This window comes from Labrus bergylta, chromosome 10 (assembly GCF_963930695.1).
Source record: "Labrus bergylta chromosome 10, fLabBer1.1, whole genome shotgun sequence".
NCBI classification, from domain to species: domain Eukaryota; kingdom Metazoa; phylum Chordata; class Actinopteri; order Labriformes; family Labridae; genus Labrus; species Labrus bergylta.
In genome coordinates this window covers 28,561,261-28,584,108 of record NC_089204.1, presented here as the reverse complement: position 1 = coordinate 28,584,108, position 22,848 = coordinate 28,561,261, and the positions used below count along the sequence as shown (strand labels likewise).

Below are 22,848 nucleotides of genomic sequence, written 5' to 3'. Positions count from 1 at the left end.
GGATGAATAGATGGATGAATGGATAGATGGATGGATGAATAGATGGATGAATGGATAGATGGATGGATGAATAGATGGATGAATAGATGGATGGATGAATAGATGGATGAATAGATAGATGGATAGATGGATGAATGGATGGATAGATGGATGGATGAATAGATGGATGAATAGATGGATGAATAGATGGATGAATGGATGGATAGATGGATGGATGAATAGATGGATGAATGGATAGATGGATGAATGGATGGATGAATGGATGGATAGATGGATGGATGAATAGATGGATGAATGGATAGATGGATGAATGGATGGATGAATAGATGGATGAATAGATGGATGAATAGATGGATGAATGGATAGATGGATGGATGAATAGATGGATGAATAGATGGATGGATGAATAGATGGATGAATAGATAGATGGATAGATGGATGGATGAATAGATGGATGAATAGATGGATGAATAGATGGATGAATGGATAGATGGATGGATGAATAGATGGATGAATAGATGGATGGATGAATAGATGGATGAATAGATAGATGGATAGATGGATGGATGAATAGATGGATGAATAGATGGATGAATAGATGGATGAATAGATAGATGGATGGATGAATAGATAGATGGATGGATGAATAGATGGATGAATAGATGGATGAATAGATAGATGGATGGATGAATAGATAGATGGATGGATGGATAGATGGATGAATAGATGGATGAATAGATGGATGAATAGATAGATGGATGGATGAATAGATGGATGAATAGATAGATGGATGGATGAATAGATGGATGAATAGATGGATGAATAGATGGATGAATAGATGGATGAATAGATAGATGGATGGATGAATAGATGGATGAATAGATGGATGAATGGATGGATGGATGAATAGATGGATGAATAGATGGATGGATGGATATAAACGAGAGAAATAAACTCAGCAATAGCAGAATTGATCATAATTCACCTACAAGAATGAAATAATATTATTTTTTATAAATTAACAGAAGAAAGTTCACAAAGTAACAATAATACCCTTTAAGAATAAAAATGTCCTCCATTTTATTTCTGTCTTCCTTTCTCATTTTGAGTTTGAACAGTTTCCCCTCAGCTCCTGTGTTTCCTCATGATAACCTCATATCCACCAGTCTCTGTTTTTATCATGGTCTTTATTCATGACTGTGAGGTGGAGGTCTGTTGATTTGTTTTGATCTAAAGTTCTTTGTGCCACATTATAATTGTATTGAAGGAAAGTTTGATTGATCATCACACATCATTTCTTCACCGTTCATAAAGTTTAATGTAACAATATCAAAACTGTTATTTCAGAAACATCTACACATACATTTATAGTTTACACCAAGAAGCCTTATTTAACTTTAAGCCTTATTATATGGACTTGAATGTTAGTGTTATGGTTTAATATTTAATGCAGTACAAAGAGGGCAAAGTTCACTGCAGTCAAACTCGTTGTTTGTGTAAAAACACCTGGCCAATAAAGTTGAGTCCAAGCAGCAACGTCCGGTAAAGGCAACGCAAAAGTGCAATTATTATTATTTATTATTAGTGTAAATTATGCCGTTTACAGCTCAGAGACAATAACAAGAATATTGAACATAGATTACAACAAATCAAAACAATAACACCTGCAGTTACACCCCGTAAGAGACGCTCTGATGTCACCTCTTCAGTAATGTGTGTAGTTTCTCCAAAACGTAAATCCACGGTCAATTATCTAAACAGAAGACAAAACAAATTAGACTCTTAAGTTATAATGCCATTAACAAATGTGAATCTGAGGAGTCTTTTACCTCAACACTCTTCTGTTGACATAAATCTTCGATGGATAAAGGATCAGGGGGTTTTCGAGAGCATGGTGCTGTGACGCCGACGAGAGGCTCAGAACGTCGGTGACCGCTGGAAACACAAGACATGCAGAGTGACAATAAGTCTTCTGTCTACAACAAAGGAGGAGAGAGAGAGATATATATATATATATATATATATATATATATATATATATATATATATATTTCAAAATGAGAGTCATCCTGCTCTAGCTGCACCCCGGATGAGAAGCAGGCTGCACACCCATCGATCTTGAAGATATATGATGTCATATATGTCAGATTGCACGCTTGCTTTGGGCACTTGGTAAATAGTAAATGGACTTGAGCTTGTATATTTATTTTCTAGTCTTCGGACTACTCAAAGTGCTCAAAGGTCACACCTAATTAGCTAGTCCAATGCATACATGTTTGTATGCAGCCAACAAAGCAGAAGGAGCAACTTGGGGTTAAGTGCCTTGCCCGAGGACACAACGGACATGTTGCTTCACAACGCCGGTGGTGGAATGAACTTCCAAACTCCATGTGATCTGCAGAGTCCCTCTGCACCTTTAAGAAAAAGCTAAAGACCCAGCTCTTTCATGAATACCTACTAACTTAATGATGATGGTCTCCATATTATTGATGATGATGATGGTAATGACGATGGTTTTTGTTTGATAACGACGACTTATAAGATGGTTTCTATACTGATTAGAGCTCTCAAGAACTGCCCTCAATGTTGTGCTTTGCCTCTGGTCACTTCCTGTCAGCACCTGTGTGTCCAATCAGACTCAAAGCTGATCGTTTGCTCTTACTCACATTGTTCCCTTTTTTCTAGATCCTTGCTTGTGTTGTTCTTACTCTCTGATGTACGTCGTTTTGGATAAAAGCGTCTGCTAAGTGAATTGTAGAATTGTAGTTGTCCGACTGTGAGTGCATGATTGTTCCAGAGACCTTAAAAAAAAAAAAAGGTAGGAGAAATGTGGAAATTAAACGCACCTGATCGAGCTCTTTCTGCTCGGCTGTTTGGGAGATGCAGGTCGGCTGTTTTGGACACTTCCTGGTTGTTTCAGGGTGCAAAGGAGCAGCATGTTGGTTTGGTTTGTCTTCCCATGTTTGGGGTCTATTCCTGGAAGCATCTATGGAAGAATTCAATTCAATTCAAAAACCTTTATTTGTCCCCCAGGGGTCAATTCAAAGGCACACAGAGCAGTAAATTAACAACAGTGAAGGTAGATGAAACTTAAATATATATAAACTTAAAATATAAAGTGTCAATTTAAATACAACTTAAAGCTTAAACTTAACTTAAAATCCAAAATATAAAAAAAAATGTAAACAGAACTATGTGCAGTAAACGAGAAATAAATATATATATACAGAACTATGTGCAAGTAGGCAAATACTAAATAATAAGTTATAAGGAGCATGGAGAATAATGGAACAACAGAACTAATATAATATAACTATAAAAGGTAAATATGAGATAAATAAAGTGACCGTAGTGCAATGATGGATAAGAAACAACAGGAATAAAGTAACCAGAACTGTATGAATACTGACATAAAATGGATAGACTAAAGTGAAGAACAATAACAACTCAAACTGATAACTCCATTAATAAACAGACTAACATGTGGTGCAGCGGTTTCACAAAAATAACTTTACTTTAATTTGACTTGCTGTGACCTGTTGCCATGGGGGATTCCAAAGACATAAACAAACATTTTAAAAAACAGATAGTTTGTGACAGCTACGTGTTAGCTACCATAGAGTCTCTGTGGTGTTGTGTTGTGTTGTGGCTGGTTTGTGTTACTAACCAGATCTGGGTCTCCTCCTCGCCCCTCCTGCCAGCTCAGAGAGTCTGCCTCCCTGTCCAGGAGTCTGGACACCAGCGTTCACAGCGAGCAGAGAAAAACAAACCTCGCATCAGTTTAAAGAGGAGTTGTAAGACTTTTTCCAATACGCTTCTGACCCCCCTCTCTCTCCATTACAACAGAATCAACTTTAATATGGGTCTTCACCTCTGTGAGAACGCCATGTTGCTTAAACAAAGATCATGCATTTGTCTCAGCCGTCTCGAGTAAATCTCTGCTTTCCTGCTCTTCTTCGGTGTCTCAGGGATAATCTGTTGTGAGGAAGCAGACAGTAGGAGTGAGAAGTTCCCTCTGTTGTTCTGTATTGTCTCAAAAAGAGTCAAAGTCATCGGCTCACTCACCACATTTGGCATCGTGCTCTGAAAGCTCCTCATGAAGTCCGGCTGCAGAGTTGCAAAAGTTGGAGCTTTCATCTGCGGGGTGGCACATATCACATTCACGTCTCATTTCCTTTCACTGTTAATCAGTTTGTTATTTAAAAAAAAAAAAGAGAGACCTCCCCCTTGTATACGAGTGGAGGTAAGCTGTGGTGTAAAAAAAGTCAGAGGTGTCACAGCCAGTGTCGTTTCCCACAGTCCTGGTGTCCCGTTTGGCGCCTCTCTCTCTCCTCCTCTAACACCCCACACAGCGCTGACTGTCACACTAAGCCACTTCCTGATGTGGGGACTGCAGCACTGTGGATTCATGTTATTGATCTATACAGTGCAGATCCCCCAGGCTCACCCCCCCCCTCTCTGTCCTAAAATAATACAATGCAGGTGCAGCTCTAATAAACTTCAGAGAACTCATTCAGGTCTGAACCTTTGATTGTAAATGTTTCAGTGACTTTGCATGTTTTTAACAATTTCCTACAAGTTACTTTATTTAACTACAAAACCATTTTGTGTTTTAGATATTTGATTCTGATGCCTGATAACAAGTCCCGCTTTAATATTTAAGATTTATTTTGGGGCTTTTTACGCCTTTATTTAGAGTTAGGACAGTGGATAGAGTCAGAAACTGGAGAGACAGAGAGAGTGGGGAACGACATGCGGGAAAGGAGCCACAGGTTGAATTTGAAGCCAGGCTTGAAAACACTCTTAATTATGGGTGTACTACTGACACCTCAGGGTGCTGTCTCCTGACCTCACCACAGTTCCTACACATCTGTATCTTTAGCTTCCTCACATGCACCCTTACCCTAAACCCTCGATTGACACCTTGAAGATGTCAGAAGGGGTGACAGGCCTCTCCTGCAGTGGGTGATCTGTGCTGTGGTGAGTTATTCTGGCTTTGACCAGTCCCAGTCTGACCACTGTTTGCACTTCCCCCTCTTCTCCCTCCAGCCGGGCTCGGCCTCTGTTTGCTCAGGCCAGTTTTTTCTTTTACACAGAGGTGAGAGAATAAATGAGTCCTGCGTGCTCGTCCGTATATGCTCACCTCAGCACCTGAGCGTAACCTCAGCTCCAGTGTTCTCACTGTCTCTCTCATTGCCAGCAATTCCCCTGACCTCTGACCTCTCTGTTATACTTGGAAAAACGTCCTTTATGCTTCTGAAATGATACTCAAATATTTCAAGGAATAGTTCTAAAGATATTGTGGTTTTTATTTTATGATGAGGAGATAAATGCCGCTCTAGGCCCTGCATAAAAAATAGAGATTCAACTAGCATCTTAGCTTAGCATTAATACTGGAACACATTTAAATAACAGGTGGCTTTAGCACCTTTTTGATACTTTGCTAGATTTTCTAAGCTCTGAGTGCCACAGGTATATTTCACAAGTCGGAAACTCTTTTGTTGGATGATTATGAAACACATGAATGCATCATTTCAGGACAGCTAAGTTTCATGCAAAGAGAGTAAAGATTCTCCTGAGTGTGTTGCATCAGTGTGGGTGTATGCGTGTTGGTTTGGGTGATCAGTGCTGCAGGTGTGTTTGCCTGTCTCTGCTCTTGTTAAGGGTGGTCACTGCTCCTGTGGTTTTTGACACCAACCTCGGGAAACATCGACTCACATCCGTCCTTCTCCTGGTTTCCACAGAGGATCATCTCTACTGGACGCTCCCTTGAACCAGGCTCTCGGTGTAATGACCTACACGCACACACATAAGCTAATTTTACGGCTGGAAGAACAAGAGACAACGTGCATTAATCAAGCTTTAACCTCATCGATAGAGTCTGAGGGAAATGTGCAGGAACGTCTTCACGTTCAGGTGAGCTCGCCTCCAGGTGTCATGTGTGTCCTGCACACTGAATGTCGGGTTGTTAAGATTTTCTTAATGATGTGCTACTTCTCAAGAGTAGCCATAGTGTGCTGCAGCTCACACCCGGTAACACTGCACACTCGGGTGACAACACACTTTGTCTGCTGGGTGTAAAACTGGCTCTGTGGAGCGAGGGGGCGTGTCCTCACAGCATGAGACGTCAACTCGTAGATGTGAAATATTAGCGCTGACATGTTGACAGGTGATCGAGTGAAAGACTGAATATGAAGTCTTCTAAAATCCAAACTCTAATCTGAGAACCTCTCCAGGTTTATGAATATTTGTTTTTTATTTTCTTTAACTTTTAACTGAACTTCTGTTTTTCTTCACTTGGACTGGAAGTTGTTGTTGTTTTTGTTGTTGTATGCACAATTGTTTTGTTGTTGTTTTTATATTTGTTGTTGTGACAGTTGTAGTTTCTGTTACAATTGTTGTTGCAGTTGTGGATGTAACAATTTGTTTCTGTTGTTGTTCGAGTTGTTTTTGTTGTCAATGTTGTTGTTGTTATTCTTATTGTTGTTGTTCTTACAGTTATTGTTGTTGTGACAGTTGTTGTTTATGTTACTATGTTTTTGTTTATGTAAGTGTAGGTTGTTAAAAGTAAGAGTTATAAGAGTTGTTTGTTGTTCAGTTATTACAGTTATTTTTTGTTAAAGGTGTTGTTACTGTTGTTGTTATTACAGTTGTTATTGTTGGTATTACAGTTATTGTTACAGTTGTAGTGACTGTTGTTGTCAAAGTTGAAGTTGTTGTTACACTGGAAACAGTTGTTGTTGTTGCATGTGCAGTTGTTGTTACCGTTGTTACTTTGTTTTTTGTTTATGTTACAGTTGTTATAAGAGTTGTTGTTGTCACGGTTGTTAGTTTTTTTTTAAAGGTGTTGTTATTGTTGTTATTACACTTGTTGATATAACTGATGTTGTTTATGATAGAAGTGCTGTTGTTACTTTATTTTTGTTAATGTAAGTTTAAGTTGTTATTACAAATGTTATTAGAGTCATTGGAGTTGTAACAGTTGTTGTTGTTGTTGTTGCTGATATTGTTTTTGTTGTTCTTACGGTTGCAGTTATTTGTGATTGTTTTATTTCTTTTGTAAGTGTTGTTGTTGTTGTAAATGTTTTATTAGGGTTTTCTGATATTGTTGTTGATGTTTTAGTTATAGATACTTTTATGTTTGGTGTTGTTGTTGTTATTTGTTGTTGTAGCAGTACTTGCAGGAGTACTTATAAAGTAGTATTTATGTTTTCTTTGTTTCTGTTGTTGTTGTATTTTATACTGTAATGGTTGAAATGTTAATTGTGAAAAAGTCAGGAGTTCATTGAAGCTGTCGATCAGCGATTAGCCGGTCAGACTAAATCAGAGCTAACTCCAGCAGCCCTGATATTTTAAAAACATGTTCCCCTCCCTGAAGCTGTGGAGTTATAGAAATGGTTTGTTCTGGTCTCATTCTGCAGACCTGTACTACTGCACACGTGTGAAATTCAACATGCTGAAGAGACCATGAGCAGATGGCCACAGAGATAGAAAATGACGGCCTGGACTGTCCCATAAATCACAGCAGCTAATAACAGGCGTATAAATAACCGACAGATTGGATGAATTGGCTCTTCAAAACATAAACAAGGACTCTGCAGACTCCATATTTTGGCTTCAGCTTTAATTGCTTTTATTTTGGGTATTTCTTGTAGAGGTGGGGAATGTGTCCATGCAGGAGGGGGGCGGGGCTGTCTGAGTGTCGGTCGCCATGCGGTGAGATTTCACACTGAAGGAGGATCTGTCAGCTCGGGCCGTTACTCGCCTTCTTACCAAACTATTAAACCCCCCTGAGACGATGTGTAGCAGCCGGGTACTAACATCCTCCATGCTGCTTAAAACACAGTTCAGCTCTAATTAACAACGAGGCGGACATCAGCCGACACTGTGCTGCTAGACGTTCACAACATGCTAACACAAACATGCTAACACACGTTCACAACATGCTAACACAGAGGACACAATGCTAACACAAACATGCTAACACTCATTCACAACATGCTAACACAGAGGACACAATGCTAACACAAACATGCTAACACTCATTCACAACATGCTAACACAGAGGACACAATGCTAACACAAACATGCTAACACACATTCACAACATGCTAACACAGAAGACCCAATGCTAACACAAACATGCTAACACACATTCACAACATGCTAACATGCTAATTCAAAGGACACAATGCTAACACTAACATGCTAACACACGTTCACAACATGCTAACACAAACATGCTAACACAAAGGACACAATGCTAACACACGTTCACAACATGCTAACACAAACATGCTAACACACATTCACAACATGCTAACACAAACATGCTAACACACATTCACAACATGCTAACACAGAGGACACAATGCTAACACTAACATGCTAATTCAAAGGACACAATGCTAACACTAACATGCTAACACACGTTCACAACATGCTAACACAGAAGACCCAATGCTAACACAAACATGCTAACACACATTCACAACATGCTAACACAAACATGCTAACACAAAGGACACAATGCTAACACAAACATGCTAACACACATTCACAACATGCTAACACAAGCATGCTAACACACATTCACAACATGCTAACACAAACATGCTAACACACATTCACAACATGCTAACACAAACATGCTAACACAAAGGACACAATGCTAACACAAACATGCTAACACAAACGACACAATGTTAACACAAACATGCTAACACACATTCACAACATGCTAACACAAACATGCTAACACAAAGGACACTCGAGCTGAAATTAGCATTATTTACTAGCCAGACTTTTTTGCTCTGCGCTAATTACATCATAACTTTCTAAAAAGCCGAATGCACTGCAGAAATTAAAATCTTAACAAGTGTATTTGATCAATCAGGTCCAGATGACGTGTTTCATAATGTGACGAGCGTAAAATTAGCCTGAATTGCTTCCCTTAGTAAAAACAAGTGAAGCTGAAGTGAGCGAGTAGTAAGCTATATGTTTAACAGTGTCTTAAAACAAAAAGAGTCTTCACTGAAGAAGAGTGAAACTGGCCCTCAGACTGTCTCGGCCTCTTTCAGGGGAAGTGGAGATCTGTTTGTGGTGAAGCTCATAAAGAAACTCTCCAAACAGTTCAACATGTGCTCGGCATGAAGTGACACCACCAGCCCAAGTGCCGCGTCTCTTTTCTCTGCGGACATCATTACAACATTTTCCCCCTACACGATGTTTGAGTGGACGGATGAGTTTCCCCCGACACCGAGGTCAGACTCGTGTTTGGTCATCTCACTTCAACGTGAGTGATCAGCTCTCTGCTCCTGGAGGGTCCACCACGACAAACAAGCCTCCAGTGAGGTCGGTGTTTGTTCTTTTTAAAGCAGAGCAAACAGAGGCTCAGAGTGCTCGAGGTTTAAGACCAGAGGCGTCTGCAGCTGATTCTCACAGACAGACCAGCTGCAGACCTCAGACATGCAGAAATACAGAATACACTGCAAGGCTGCAAATTTATATGGATGAGAAAAATGTTTAATATATTGAAGGATTTGACTTCATTTGACCCCCAATCTCACAGTGGAACACCTGCTCAGGGGCGCCGTATAGTGGGGGGAAAAGTGGGACTGCCTACCCAGGGCCCAGTGGGGAGGGGGGCCCTTCATGGGCCTGAAATAAAAATGTATTTCTTATTTGGCTTTTTTCTCTCAGTTATAACCACAATAAGAAAACTAAAATTGTCTGAATAAATAAACAAACATTCCGAATTCCTTTCTGGAAAAAATATGGAGTCTGTCTTAAAGGCCCCTCTCCTCTTTCTTCAACTGTCTGAAAGGTGCAAATATTACAAAGTTTAAATTATTTTTAAACTATGAGGAAATATTACAGTGATTGTTTATCTTCCATTTTCATTGTGTAAAACAAAGCATCGTTGTTCAAAGTTTTTATGGGTCATTTGTGTGATGGAGGTGCGGTCATCGAAATTTTCCGGGTTAGTTTGGGCCCGTGGTAGGGGCCCAATGTGATATCTTTTCATGGGGCCCGGAGTTCCTGGCGGCGCACCTGCACCTGCTAATGAAACAGGGATCGATCCACTGCAGCTATATGGGGGAGCTTACATAGGTATACATATCAACTTGTTTTTAATTTTAACACAATTATGAATATGACTCAAGTCACAAATAAAATTCAGTTACAGTTTAAAAGTATGAAAATATTAGAATATGAGTGTTACTCTTATTTTTTTATTTTATTTTTTTTAAGTATATGGGGCTTTTTCAATCCTTTATTTATTTATTTTTTATTATTTTTTATTGCAAGACAAGAGACAATTACAGTGAGCACAGGCCAGAAAAGGGCTATATTCATGTTTTACTTTTTTTTTTGAGTGTGTGTGTGTGTGTGAATGTGTGTGTGTGGATGGAAAGTCAGAGTGAGAAAAAGGAAGAAAAACAAATACAAAGTCACTACCAAAACAAAACAAAACAAGAATAGATGAATAAATAAGTAATTTCATGTTATAGAGATGATAGCAATATTCATCCAGAATTCATCGTTATCACCACCATCAACAGAAAATGAGCGTTGTTGTGATGTCAATGGAGACATTTCATTCCTTTATTTAAAAGACAGGACAGTGGACAGTAAGAAATCGGAGCGAGCGAGAGAGAGAGAGAGAGAGAGAGAGAGAGAGAGAGAGAGAGAGAGACAGAGAGAGAGAGAGTGGAATGAAAAGGAGCCACAGGTCGGATTTAAACCGATGCACCCGCTTTGAGAACTAGAGACTCTGTACATGGAGTGTGCGCAGGCGACCAGTCTCATGAGTGTGACTTAACTTTATTTGTGGCCTTAAGAGAAAGACAGGTGAGCACTAAGTAGCAGAACAAGCCTCCACAATAAAGACACAAAGTGAGTCATTCCTAAAACAAACACAGTAAAGTTTCCCTCACCTGAAGTTTGAAATGTTCTCCTCACGTCTTTTTTCTTCATCAGTGCAGCGTCGTTCTTCTGATGTTATCAAATCAGCTGCAGGTCTGCTCTCCAGCACTGTCAGCATCACATCAACATTCAGAGTTTAACATGTAATGTAGTTCTGAAAAAGGTCTTAAGATGAGGAGGATGAGATGTCAAACTGTAACTCAACTGTTTCTCCTCACAGCCTCCAGACTCCTCTGGAGCTGTGACGGCCGACCTCTGAACTCGATGGCTCTGTAGAAGTCCTCCAGCTCGTGGTGAGTCTTCAGACGTCCTCGCTCAGCTAACTGCCTCTGGAGGTCAAAGATCTGAGGACAGAAACACGATGGTTCAGCACTTTTAATGATAACAACAGAGTGAAAGATGAAAACTAAACAGAGCAGGTGTCGCAGAGTTTTAGGGTCGCATTGATTTGTACTTTTATAGATTTTTTAACATGTAAACAGAAGGTTTGGTTGTTTTTTTTTCCCACAAACAAACTAGATTTCTCCCTCGTCTTTCTGCAAAACTTCTTCAAGTGTGACGACGTTGCTTTGTTTTTAAAACTCTGAGTTTGAAACATCTTCCCCAACACCTGCCTGACTGATTAGAACTCCTCCCTTTGAGTGACAAACACTCCACCTGACCCTGGACTATGTCAGCCTGAAGAATAAAATAAAAAATAAAATAAAATAAAATAAGATAAAATAAAATAAAATAAAATAAAATAAAATAAAATAAAAATAAAATAATAATAATAATAATAATAATAATAATAATAAATACATTTAAAAACAAATGAAAATAAATAAATACAATTAAAAATAAAAATAAGTGATTCTGATTCTGATTTATTTCAGGCGTCCTTCTCACACTCCGTTCAGTGCTGGGACAAAACCTACCAGGTAGTAGCTGCTTTTAGGGAGGGGCTTCAGGTACGAGTCATTGTGCTGCAGCTTTGAGAAAGCCAACTTCTTTTGTTTCTGAGAGAAGAAGAAGAAGAAAGGAGAGGCAGACAGTCAGAGACGGAGCTGTGGGAATCGAGATTTTAAAGTTAGCCTTTCTTGTTTTCAGGGGCTGGGAAACAGAACAAATGAGAAGTAAACACGCAGCCACAGGAAGCCATTAACTGCACCAAGGACCAATTAGGCCCCCAGCAGGTGTCCCCCTGCCTCTGCCTGCTTTGGTCCCGCCTCCGTTCTGCGTCTGTGACGGAGCCTCTCCATCCGAGCTGAGGAAACAACGGGTACTTTCATTTGTTTAGCAATTTGAAGCAAAAAGGATTCAGAGTGGAGCGCCTCTAAAGTCCTTTATGACGCTCTCTTTGTCCCCCCCCCCCCCACCCCACCAAGTGCGAGTCATTAGAGAGAGGACAATTACATCCTCCTGAAGAGGCTCAGCTTTTACAGGACGGGGGGGGGGGGGGGGGGATAAGACAGGATCTCTCTCATGTTAGACCCCCTCTATGCAGGAGCTCTCTGAAGCTTATTGCTCTTTTCACACCTGCTCAGAAGAGAGACGAGACAGACGGTCAAAATCAAAGTCAATCCCTGCAGCTACAGAGGAAGACGAGTTATACGCAAGAGCGAGGATTCAAAGTTTAGGGTGTAAAAATGTGAGGGACCGTATGAAGGCAACGAAAGCATCTTTAAATCTTATAAACAACTTAACATTTTTGAATTGCCACCATCACCATCACTCATAACCGACTTCTTAATGTTGTGGTTCTCAGCTGGACGAGCCTCAGGAGTCACCACCAACTTCCTTCATGACTATCACGACCCAAAATGTCTAATATTTTTCAACCAATCAGATCTTATTAAATATAAAATGGTGCAGTTTGGTACAAAACGAGACAGAAAAAAGGAAAGGAACACAACAAAACATGTTCTCAAACATCTTCACAGACTGTTTGACACATTGTTTTTCCCCATACACACATTGTCGACCCACTGGAAAAAACAGCTGCACGACCCACTTTTTGGTTCCCGACCCACCAGTTGAGAACCCCTGTCTTGATGCCATTTAACTCATAGCACTTCTATATACCTGTGGATTTAATATTTTGTAGTTTGATGTCCACTCAAATGTCCAAATTGTGTTTTTTAATGTAATTGTTGAGTTTTTTAAGATCAAATGTTTGGCACTTTACAATTAAAGGCTGTTTGATTGGTTGGTTGATAAAGGGGCCCAAGAATTAAACCTGTGTTATTTCACTTTATATTGTGCTTAATGAGTCTATATTTCTAATGCAGTTAACAAAATCTAACAGAGACAGCCGCAGCATGATTGATTTCAGGTTGACACAGAGAGGGAACGGCAGCAATAAAGACATTACACACTAAGGGTTTCATATTTTAAATTGTATTCCCAACACTTAGAGAAAATGCTTTCTTTCTCTTGAACCATAAAGTTTGATATATATACCTTTTGATTTGTATCTTCTGACTTTGCTCTGGCTGTCTCGTGTCTCTGCTGCAGCTGAGATCTCTGTGAGAGGACTTTGTCTTTGAGCAGGGCGGCGTACCGTCCATAGAGAGAATCTCTGAGCCGGTGCATGTTCCAGTAGGCCTCTAGATGGCGCTGAAGGATAGACAAAGGAACATGACGTGACCAAACGAAGGGGCATGCATGACAAGCTAAAAGGAAGCAGAAAAAACTGAGCGGAGTTTGAGTGATGATGAAAGATGAGGAGGAGATTAAAGGATTGATTATGGATTAAACTGGTTTTCTGAACGTGTCTCTGATGATGACACAAGCAGAAGAAATGTCTCAGTGACTTTGAAAGTGTCTTAGAGGTTGGTGCTGTGTTTATGAACCTGATCCAGCTGAGCCTGACGCCGGGCCTTGGCCTCCTGTTCTGGATCTGGACCGTGGCCTTGTAATTCCCTTCTCCCTCCAGGGCTCGCCTCGGACTCCATCACCTGCCTATGAACAGTCCAAAAACCCAATTTAGATGCAGTGGGAGTGAGTCAGCCGGCTTGCCTGGAGATTAAAAAAAGAATTCATTTTTTTGGTAATCCTTCTTGTCTGCCAAAAGCATCCTCCCACACACAACAGCCTGACATTGTGTTCTTGGAAAAATAAAAAGATACGCATGCAGGAGGAGGACGCCCACCTCCGCTCCTACAAATCCTTCACCTTATTTCCTGCAGCAGGTCTCCCGAAAAACAATTTTGTAAAGCTATGATCTGCTCTAAGCAAATCACTGGGCAGCAGTGTCTTTGTTTAATCCTGCTGAACTCTGGTACCAAACAGATGTCGTCGAGGGAAGTTTAATAAGGGGGGGTGGATTGTCAACAGGAAGTCCCACATCATATCTCAGACATGAATATTAAAGACATCAATGGCCCCTGTTGGCCCCCGCCTAGAACCGCCCATGAAACTTTGGTCGGTTATGTTCTGCATTCATGTTTTGCATTTGTGAAAACACCAATAGAGACACTTTGGGCCTTTAGTCATGTTTCTACAAAAAGAATCAGGGATATTTAGTCCAAAGACTTAATCTGAAGGGCTTCTGTAACGTTCAATATATCAGTGAAGAAAAGACGAATTAGCCTGCTAATGTTTAAAAACGCCCACTCCACTATTCAGGCCCACCACAGAGAACATGAACAGCCTATAGGAAGGCGTTTTACTGAGGTGACATTAAGTCCCCAGCATGTCTTTATTTAGACCCTGGTTCCTTCAAGGGAAGCACAATGAGTACCTTAATAAAAACTCTGAAAGTCCCCTGCAGACATTCTTGTCGTGCAAAAAAAAACAGCTTATGAGCATCAAGAGAAAGTACGAGATGAAAAGGAATGTAAAAGGTGAAACATGTCACAGAAGAAATGCAAGGCTAATGGGAGTTCCAGCCTACATGAAAAAGCAGATTAACTCCACATAAAAGCGCACATGCTTCTTTTAATGACCCTGAAATGAGGAATAAAACATGCTTGAGCTTTTTATGGGAGTTCTGTACCCTCTGATGTGAGTCTCTGAGGTCGACCTGTTTCTGGGAAATGACTTTCATGATGTTCTCGACAGGCTGCGGCTGAATGAAGACGTATAGATAAAGTTTATGGGCTGAGAGCGTTTAGGAAGTGTCTGCTTTTGTCCTTTCTCACAAAAAGCTGCTGGAAACCCAAGGATTTATCAGATCCGTTGCCACAGTAATGCTAACATGGCAGAGACCTGCAGTTCTTTGCTGTGCCTGCTGCATGAAAAGTGTCGGCTACAGGGCCGAGGCAGCATCCATCTGTGTGCACCCCGCCAACACAAATCAGCTGAGGATAATGCAGCTGTCCTGTCTGGAACACGTCACTCTCTCTCACTCTCTCTCTCTTTCTGAGACAGATCGGGATTCTGCAGAGATGTGGACAGAAGCCGGCAGGCATTTCTATTTTTTTATTTTTTATTTTTTTTTGTCTTTACTGTGGATCCAAACAGAGAGGGGCAGATGGGATGGGATGATCAGAAAACGTTTGCAGACAAAAATAGAAACCGAAGAATAGAAGCTGCAGGTGGAAACAGAAGCTGGTGGTGGTGGCAGAGGATGAAAAGACAGAGCGGGAAAAAAAAGGCCTGCAGCAGAGAAAGAGAGAAAGGAAAATCCTCAAAAGCATTTTGGAGAAAGTGTTTCTACTTGTAACCAAGCAAACTGTCTCAAGTCCTGCCAGCTCCTGCTTCTTTAAATACAATTATTTCCCACATGAGTGCAACTTTTCTGAGCTGCTTTGGAAATAATGAAGTTGTTCTCACCCCCCAGGAGACGTGAACAGCTCGGCTTTAGGCGACAAGCAATGGATACCAGAGAGAAAGGCACACAAACAAGGCGACAATTGAAATGACACAATAGATGCAGGATTACACAACTTTCGGTCACAGAGCCAGCACATATCATCACAGAGGGCCACAGAGGAGCACACACGGGTCCTTGGTACTCACTGTACTGGCTCAGACGTGATCTCAGTCTGCAACGTGCAGCAACAAAACAACTTTGTGAAACTGAATGGATAAGGTGATTTATTCGAGCTGCTTGTTTGTTTGTTTACTCACATGATCTGCAAAATCCTGTAATGCAATAAAAACTTGCATCAATGGTGCAACACCTGATGCTTATCTGTTTCCCAGAATAAAAAAAAGGTAGCTTAACAGCAGAATAGGAAATAAACCTGAGTGCTGATGACGTTGTTTAAAATACCTTTCTGACAGAAACAGGTAACAGCTCTGCGTTCCTCACAGCAGGTAGAGTTGTTGTTTGATGGCCGTCTTTGCAAACGGGTTTCATCACAAACTAACCTTGAGAGAAAAGAGATGTGAATCACTGATAAATTGCAGGAATGTCAAAAATAATTTGGCAGCAAATTCCAAAGATGATACCAAACAAAGATACCTGAGGACGCACATGGAAGTATTTTTTAAAAAGCTTACCAGCTGATGCACTCTGAGCTTCTCAAACTCTCTCCGATATGTTTTAAATGTCTCCTTTCGAGCTTCCAGTTTTACAGTTTACCACCCTGTGAGTCAAACTCTGGTTACCAAGTTACAGAGAACAATGCTAACGAGTTAAACCTCCCAGCAGGGAACCTTCACACTGTACTAATAAGTTTGGAGCCCTGCTTTAACTTCTTATTTTAGTTTTTGAGGCGTCCATGTAATTCAGCGCTGGTCAATGTCACTTCTGGCAGAAGCAACCAATCAAAAGTAGGAGGCTTTACCTTTAGGCACTTTTAATGACATTTCCCCCTAGGAGCAAAGCAACCGTGAGCTCAAATTCATTTTTCCCCCACTTTTTTTGGTCGCCCGTGTGTGCATGCAGCCCCGCTCCACAGGCGCTTCCCCCCCAGATTGCGCTCAGGCGTTCTTGGAGTGGCTGAGTCTAGGGCGACGACTCTCTGTGTGATCGGGCCCTAAGTCAGACTGGTTGGTAATATTCCCTCTTTTCAGAGAGTTACTATTGGATCATAACATAAAGTACCAAACAATCGTCAAAACTGTTAGCAAGCAGCAAACTGGATGTATCTCAACAGAGAAAACGAGGACAACTTCACAGCTCTGTTCAGGTCGTACATGCTCTACGCTTTGCTTCTGGTACAAATGAAATGCGAGCGATCTCTCTTGCTTTTGGTGATATCCGAGTGCAGATGACAACACTGTATGAGTGCAAACAACGAGTGGGTCTAAGCTCTTCAAAGGTGAAGCCCATGGGCCGGTTTGGGTCTGATTTAGGAGTTTACCTTTAAGAGTAAATGAACCCCCAACCCTATAGGTGTGTAAGTCCAACTTTGACTTAGTACAAGCATGTTTAAATACATGTTAAATGCCCAGATTTAGTTGGAATAACAACAAAATAAATAAACTTTTCTTTTTTAAATCAGATAAACATAATATGTGTTTCTCCACTGCAGGAACCAAGGTCTAAATAAAGTCTCTGGGACTTTATTGTGCCCCTAAAAAGGTCCCTAGTCCCGTAGTGGTGCTTTATAAAAGTATACTGTGGGCTAAGCAACACTGAACATTTGGTGGATTGGTAGAAACAGACCATTGGGGGTTGAAAGAACCTTTTTGGGCTCCTGAGAAGAGAACTAAAAGTCTTGAGTACTTTTGGTGGAAATGCAGCAAAAGAAGACAAAAGTGAATTTAGAACTTAGTGTCTCTTTTTATCCAATGTTTGATTTTCTTATTTCTTTGCTGAATTTGTTAATAGTTCCTGACTATCTCGTCCACTGCCATCCACGGAATAAAAACATAGTTCTTGGTATCACAATCAGCAGCAGACAAGCCCTGAAATAAATATGTCTGCATGTTAAACAGTTCTTGCACTTTGGGTGTAAATATCTATCAGACATTTGTTGCAACACTTTTGTTTTTCCATAGCAGCTGCAGGCATTGTTTGGTTTAATAAGACAAAAGTAAAGCAGACTGGAGGTAATTTCCTGAAGGGATCATGCACCTGGGCTCTGCAGTACTCTGGTCAACCCTGCTTAACAGGAAATCTAAGAAGCTTAGAACACTAATGCCCAAATGGCCCCCAGGTATCTACAGTGGGAACAAAAAGAGCCTTTTGAGCACAGTCTGAGAACTGACCAGGAGTGGAAAAGCCAACTAAAAAGACTGCATCATGTAACAAAATTAACTGAGAGAGGCACGACACAAATCAGCTTGTAAAGACTCAAAAGGGTCACTTGCATAATTTAGAAAAAAACACTTTTTACTTCATAAAATCATCAGCTGAGAAAACAGTTGGACAGTACAAATATTTAGTCAATATTAAATACTGTACAATGACTGATCAAATCCCTACAAAGGACATAACCCTCTGATGAGAGGAAACATTTAAACAGTCCAGTTTGGTTCCAGCAGCAGACGCGCAGAAAGCCATGTTGGTAGACAGCTTATTGTTCTCCATTGCACAAAGGAACGGGGTTTCACGTCCCTTTACGCAAAAGCTCTCCAGCCAATCCAGCGGCGCCGCACTGAAAACAAAAAACCATGTGCAAAGGACGAGATATTAAGGTGTTCAGTTCTAACTTCAACAAAAACATCGGAGAGGCATTCACCTCGCAAAGCAAAGTCCGTGTGAACCTCAAGAAGCCCTGCAGGATGCGTCCAAAAAAATCGTTTAAATGTCAAATTTCCTCTTATCTGAACGCAATTTACGCACATATGTTTAATTAATGTAATCAGTGTTTTTATCTTAAAGTGACATCTATTTCAGATCATTATTTCTGAGACAAATCGGCATTCCTCTGGAGACCCCCCTCCCCCCCTTCAATGCAAACGCTTAATTTACAAGCCTCTAATTTCAGATGCTTTTGCAGCAGGACTTTATCGGGTGCACACTTTGCCAAGAGTCCATCATGTCTCCAGTCTGCTGTTTGAAAAGATCAAGAGTGTTTTTTGGTGTCAGCAGCCTTTAAGGTGCGGGAGCGCAGAAAGTTTGTCCACTTTTCCCAAAGCTGCGGCGTTTTCGACTCCCTTCAGCCACTCTTTGCATTTCCTCACGACCGTCTCGTCCACGTCTCCGTCCTCCTCTTCGTACTCCACATCGTCGTACTTGTACTGATCGTTGAGGAGAGATATCTTAACGATGGCGGTGATGTCCTGCTCCGCGCTCTCCACTTTGGCCACGGGAGCTTTGGAGCCTCCGTGAGACTTTTTGGTAGGGAAAACTCGCCTGTGCCGAAAGTCCGTGGAGGCGCAACACTTCTGCTGCTTGGCCATCATCTGCTTTTCTAGATTTCGCTTTTGGATGACGAGGATGGCTTCCGGGGTGAGGCTGAGGGTGAACTGGATCTCCTTCTTCACGTCCTCTTTGCCGTGGAGATGTCTGGCGGAGTCCATGGAGCTGGAGCGCCTGACTCCTTCCGACGAGTCCTGAGGTTTGGGCACCGACAGCCAGGAGCATTTTCCCTGCGTCTCCTGGCCGGAGCCTGCCTTCTGAGAGGGGCTTTTATTCTTCTCCTGCTGCGGGGCTTTTCGCCCCAAAGTCCTTAAATTCGCAGACGTCCAAGAAAGAGACTGCTTCTCCTTTTCGGACACTGCTTTCTCCCTGCCGGATTTGCTGGTGAGCTCAGACTGAGGAGGCACTGCGTTGGCTTTCTTTTTCCCGAATAGATCCCTGCCGGGAGACGAGATCCGCTGGTGGAGGCTGATGGGCGGAAAAGGCATTTTAATGGTTGGAATGAATCAGGATATAAAAAAGTGCAGAAGAGGAAGCCCTGCGTTGAGCGACGAGCGGCGCATTATCCAGCAGTGCACCTGTTGTCCGCGCTGAAGCTGGAGAGTTCAACTGGTGCACACACACACACAGGCCGGCGGATTTATGAGCGAGCAGGCAGGAAGGCGTGGTCAGGGGGGAGCAATCCAAACAAAGCCATACAAAACGGTGATGATGTCATTTCATAATTTCCAACAACTTCCTGAAGCGATGAGCCACATCCACCTCGATTTCCCCTCGTTTTTCTTCTCACAGCGCCTCTCTGCTGCTCTGCAGGCATTGGACCATTTCCCACAGACATCCACTCAAGACTGTTATAGATCATCATCAATGATGGATTACAATCATCTTATTTTATTTAATGAAATTGATGAACTTTAGAGGCAGAAGGGAAACTAACCAGAATTCCCAGCTTACAGTCTCAATTTGAAAATGTGAACATTTACCTCAGAATTATTAAAATTTCATTATTATAATTTAATATAACTGATAGTTATGATACGTTTTTGAAAATATCTCCTTAAACATGTTCATGGTGATACAAGATACAGTCTGATTTCTTCAACGTGCAGAGTCGCATTTGTCTCTAAAGGTCACATATCCTCCTCCTCTTCTTCAGTTTAAATAAGTCTCAGAGCTCCTCAAAACATGTGTGAAGTGTCTTGTTCTAAATCCACTCTGATCCTGTATTTGATCATGTCTATAAACCCCTCTATTTCAGCCCTGCTCAGAACAAGCTGTTTCTGTGTCTGTACCTTTAAATATGTAAATGAGCTGTGTCTGACCACGCCCCCTCTCTGGAAGGGCTTGGGGTGTACTCGGTCTTTCTCGCTCCATGTCCTATTGTTTACGGTGAGAAGGCAGACTCAGAGGGCAGAACAAACACCTAGCTGTGGGAGTGTCACCCACCTGGGGGAGGGGCTACTGCCCTTTGTGATGTCATGAAGGGAAAATCTCCAAACGGCCTGTTTGAGCACACATTTTAGGGGGTTTGTAGACGGACTAGAGACACATGTTAGAGTTAGAGGAACATGGTGAAGAGGATTTTGCAGAATATCTGACCTATTATTTAGGACATACATATTTATTGGGAATGATATTACATCTTCTTAAAACAGCCTGTTGACTATTTTACAAAGATGTATGAAAGTTTTCATATTTTATCAGACAAGTTGAGCGCCTCGTCTTCATGACCTGTTAGATTAAATGTACATAATTCCTTGTGTGACTCACTCTCTTGTTACAGCAGTCCCACAGACTTGATTATATCTCTCTGAAGGCTTCATGTTCATGGCAGTAAAAACACGGTTCTGTCCTTGGTGCTCACACAGACGTCTGTCCTTGAACTATAACAAAACATGTCACTGCACAACAAAACACTTTGATTTGATCCTCTCAGTCACCGACTGTCAATAAAGTCTCGAATGTCAACTTACTCATGTATATGGACGGTTTGTTGTTGTTCCGTCATCCGTGCAGCCAATGAAAGACATCTGAGGCGGGGGCAATCCAAAGTATTGATTACCTTTCCTTTCTGCTGCTATCTGCGATTTCAAATAGACAGCTCCACAATTGATTGGATGTGATTTTGTTAGAGTCTTAGAGGAAATCAATAATTGCTTCCAGATATATTGTTTTTAGATTATTTATTTGATATCGCCTGAGGGTGCTTACGGTTACAAATAAAGAGCGATTACAGTTTGAGTTCTGATTTACAAACAAACAAACAAATGACTTAAGGACAGGGGGATCACAGGTAATGTTTTGAACAAAGGGCCCATGACTGTTTCAGATAGGTGTTAGAATCTCTATAAAATTCAGTTTCTGCAGCTGAAGGTTTCAACGTACTCTCTAAACAAAACACATTTAAAGTAGCGTTTCAACATCTGTATCGGCTGACATCGACCCCGTTGCAGACATTGGCAGATAATGTGGCATGAGCTGATGTCAGTAGCCGATGTTTATTTGTTGTGCAAAATCAATTTAGTGCACCTAACGACTGATTCAGAGAAATGGTTTTCTTACAGGACACAGGAAGTCACCAGTTGGACAAACTCTGATTTGTTGTCATGTCAAACATGAGAGAAAATGTTGCATTGTGGGAGTCTTACACAAACATCGGCAATCGGCTAAATTGTAATTTCAAACATTTGTAGCAGAATTGGCCATAATTTTTCCAAATTGGTGCATTTGTAATTTAAAGGCAATGTTCGACTGAATCACTCTCAGAAGTGAAACAACAACATTTAAATCCATGATGACACAAGCCTCGTCACATTTTCATTTTCACAGGACGAGCTGCAGACGAGACCCGGACTGGTTTCATTTCTGTGGTTTTTGTGGCGCCGTGGGATCCCTCTCCTCTCTGACATAACAATGGATTAGACGTAATGAAGAGGGAACAGTTGGGACGCTGACAGATTGCCCGAGGTCAGGGGGTACTTCCCTTCCTGCCTCATCCTAAAAACTTAAAACTCCTCGAACTTAATCCAAAAAAATGTTTGGGTGAAGGAAAGCGATCATAAGAACGACAACGCTCCCGTTCATTCAGCAGAAACATTTCATCCAGAAGATTAACTGCTCAAGGATCTGCTGGGTCTCTGCCAAGTTTTGTCGGACGAGTAGTGAGGAGGGGAGATTTTGTCCATGCTAATCCGACACCGTATTAGACAAGAGCCTAATGAGACTTTGAGGGAAGGGGGGGAGAGTGGGGGGGGGGGGCTTCCAAAACAGGAAGTGAAATGTGTGCATCAAGCAGAAAAAAAAACTCTGAAAGAATGTTTGTTAAACCTCGTGCAGACATCAAATCAGGGAGCACAGGACTGTTTTTAGGTACGACTATCGATGCCAAATTTAAATCAAACTGTTTTTTTCTGCATCTGAAGTAAATCTGTGGAGAGACCCTCGACTCTCAGAGGTGTTTCTATAATAAAGAAATGAACAACCCCACTTCCTCACATCATCTGATATAATGTGAACATCTGCAGCACAGATGGGGGGTTGGCTGAGGTTATGCATCTTCCAGAGGAGGAGGAGGTTGTCATGACAACCGCATCCTCAAAGGCAGTGCCGTCATGCCGAAGCAATACCGAGGTACCCGATGCGAGCTACACTGGGTTATTAGGTCACATCAGAATCACAATGCTCAGAAAAGCGTAATTAACTGGGTCGTCGCTACATCTGGCAGAAAGTCAAATTTA

At 41.4% G+C, this 22,848-nt stretch overlaps 2 protein-coding genes across 2 annotated transcripts; both read right to left on the bottom strand.

Moving 5' to 3' along the window:
* Positions 1 to 1,305: 1,305 nt before the first annotated feature.
* si:ch211-130h14.4 (uncharacterized) lies at positions 1,306 to 17,969 on the bottom strand. The gene is made up of 13 exons (XM_065959312.1): positions 16,130 to 17,969; positions 13,764 to 13,872; positions 13,372 to 13,527; positions 11,847 to 11,927; positions 11,135 to 11,273; positions 10,941 to 11,037; positions 5,699 to 5,795; positions 4,066 to 4,137; positions 3,872 to 3,975; positions 3,668 to 3,731; positions 2,847 to 2,986; positions 1,830 to 1,935; positions 1,306 to 1,753 (listed from the first exon to the last, which is right to left on the bottom strand). Exons 2-13 carry the CDS (start codon positions 13,863 to 13,865, stop codon positions 1,706 to 1,708), a joined length of 1,206 nt encoding a protein of 401 aa, XP_065815384.1. The 5' UTR covers positions 13,866 to 13,872; positions 16,130 to 17,969; the 3' UTR covers positions 1,306 to 1,705.
* Positions 17,970 to 18,118: 149 nt separating this feature from the next.
* On the bottom strand, positions 18,119 to 22,802 carry prr18 (proline rich 18). Its single transcript, XM_020653471.3, has one exon. The coding sequence runs from the start codon at positions 19,597 to 19,599 to the stop codon at positions 18,835 to 18,837; it is 765 nt and encodes a 254-aa protein (XP_020509127.1). The 5' UTR covers positions 19,600 to 22,802; the 3' UTR covers positions 18,119 to 18,834.
* Between the last annotated feature and the right edge of the window lie 46 nt (positions 22,803 to 22,848).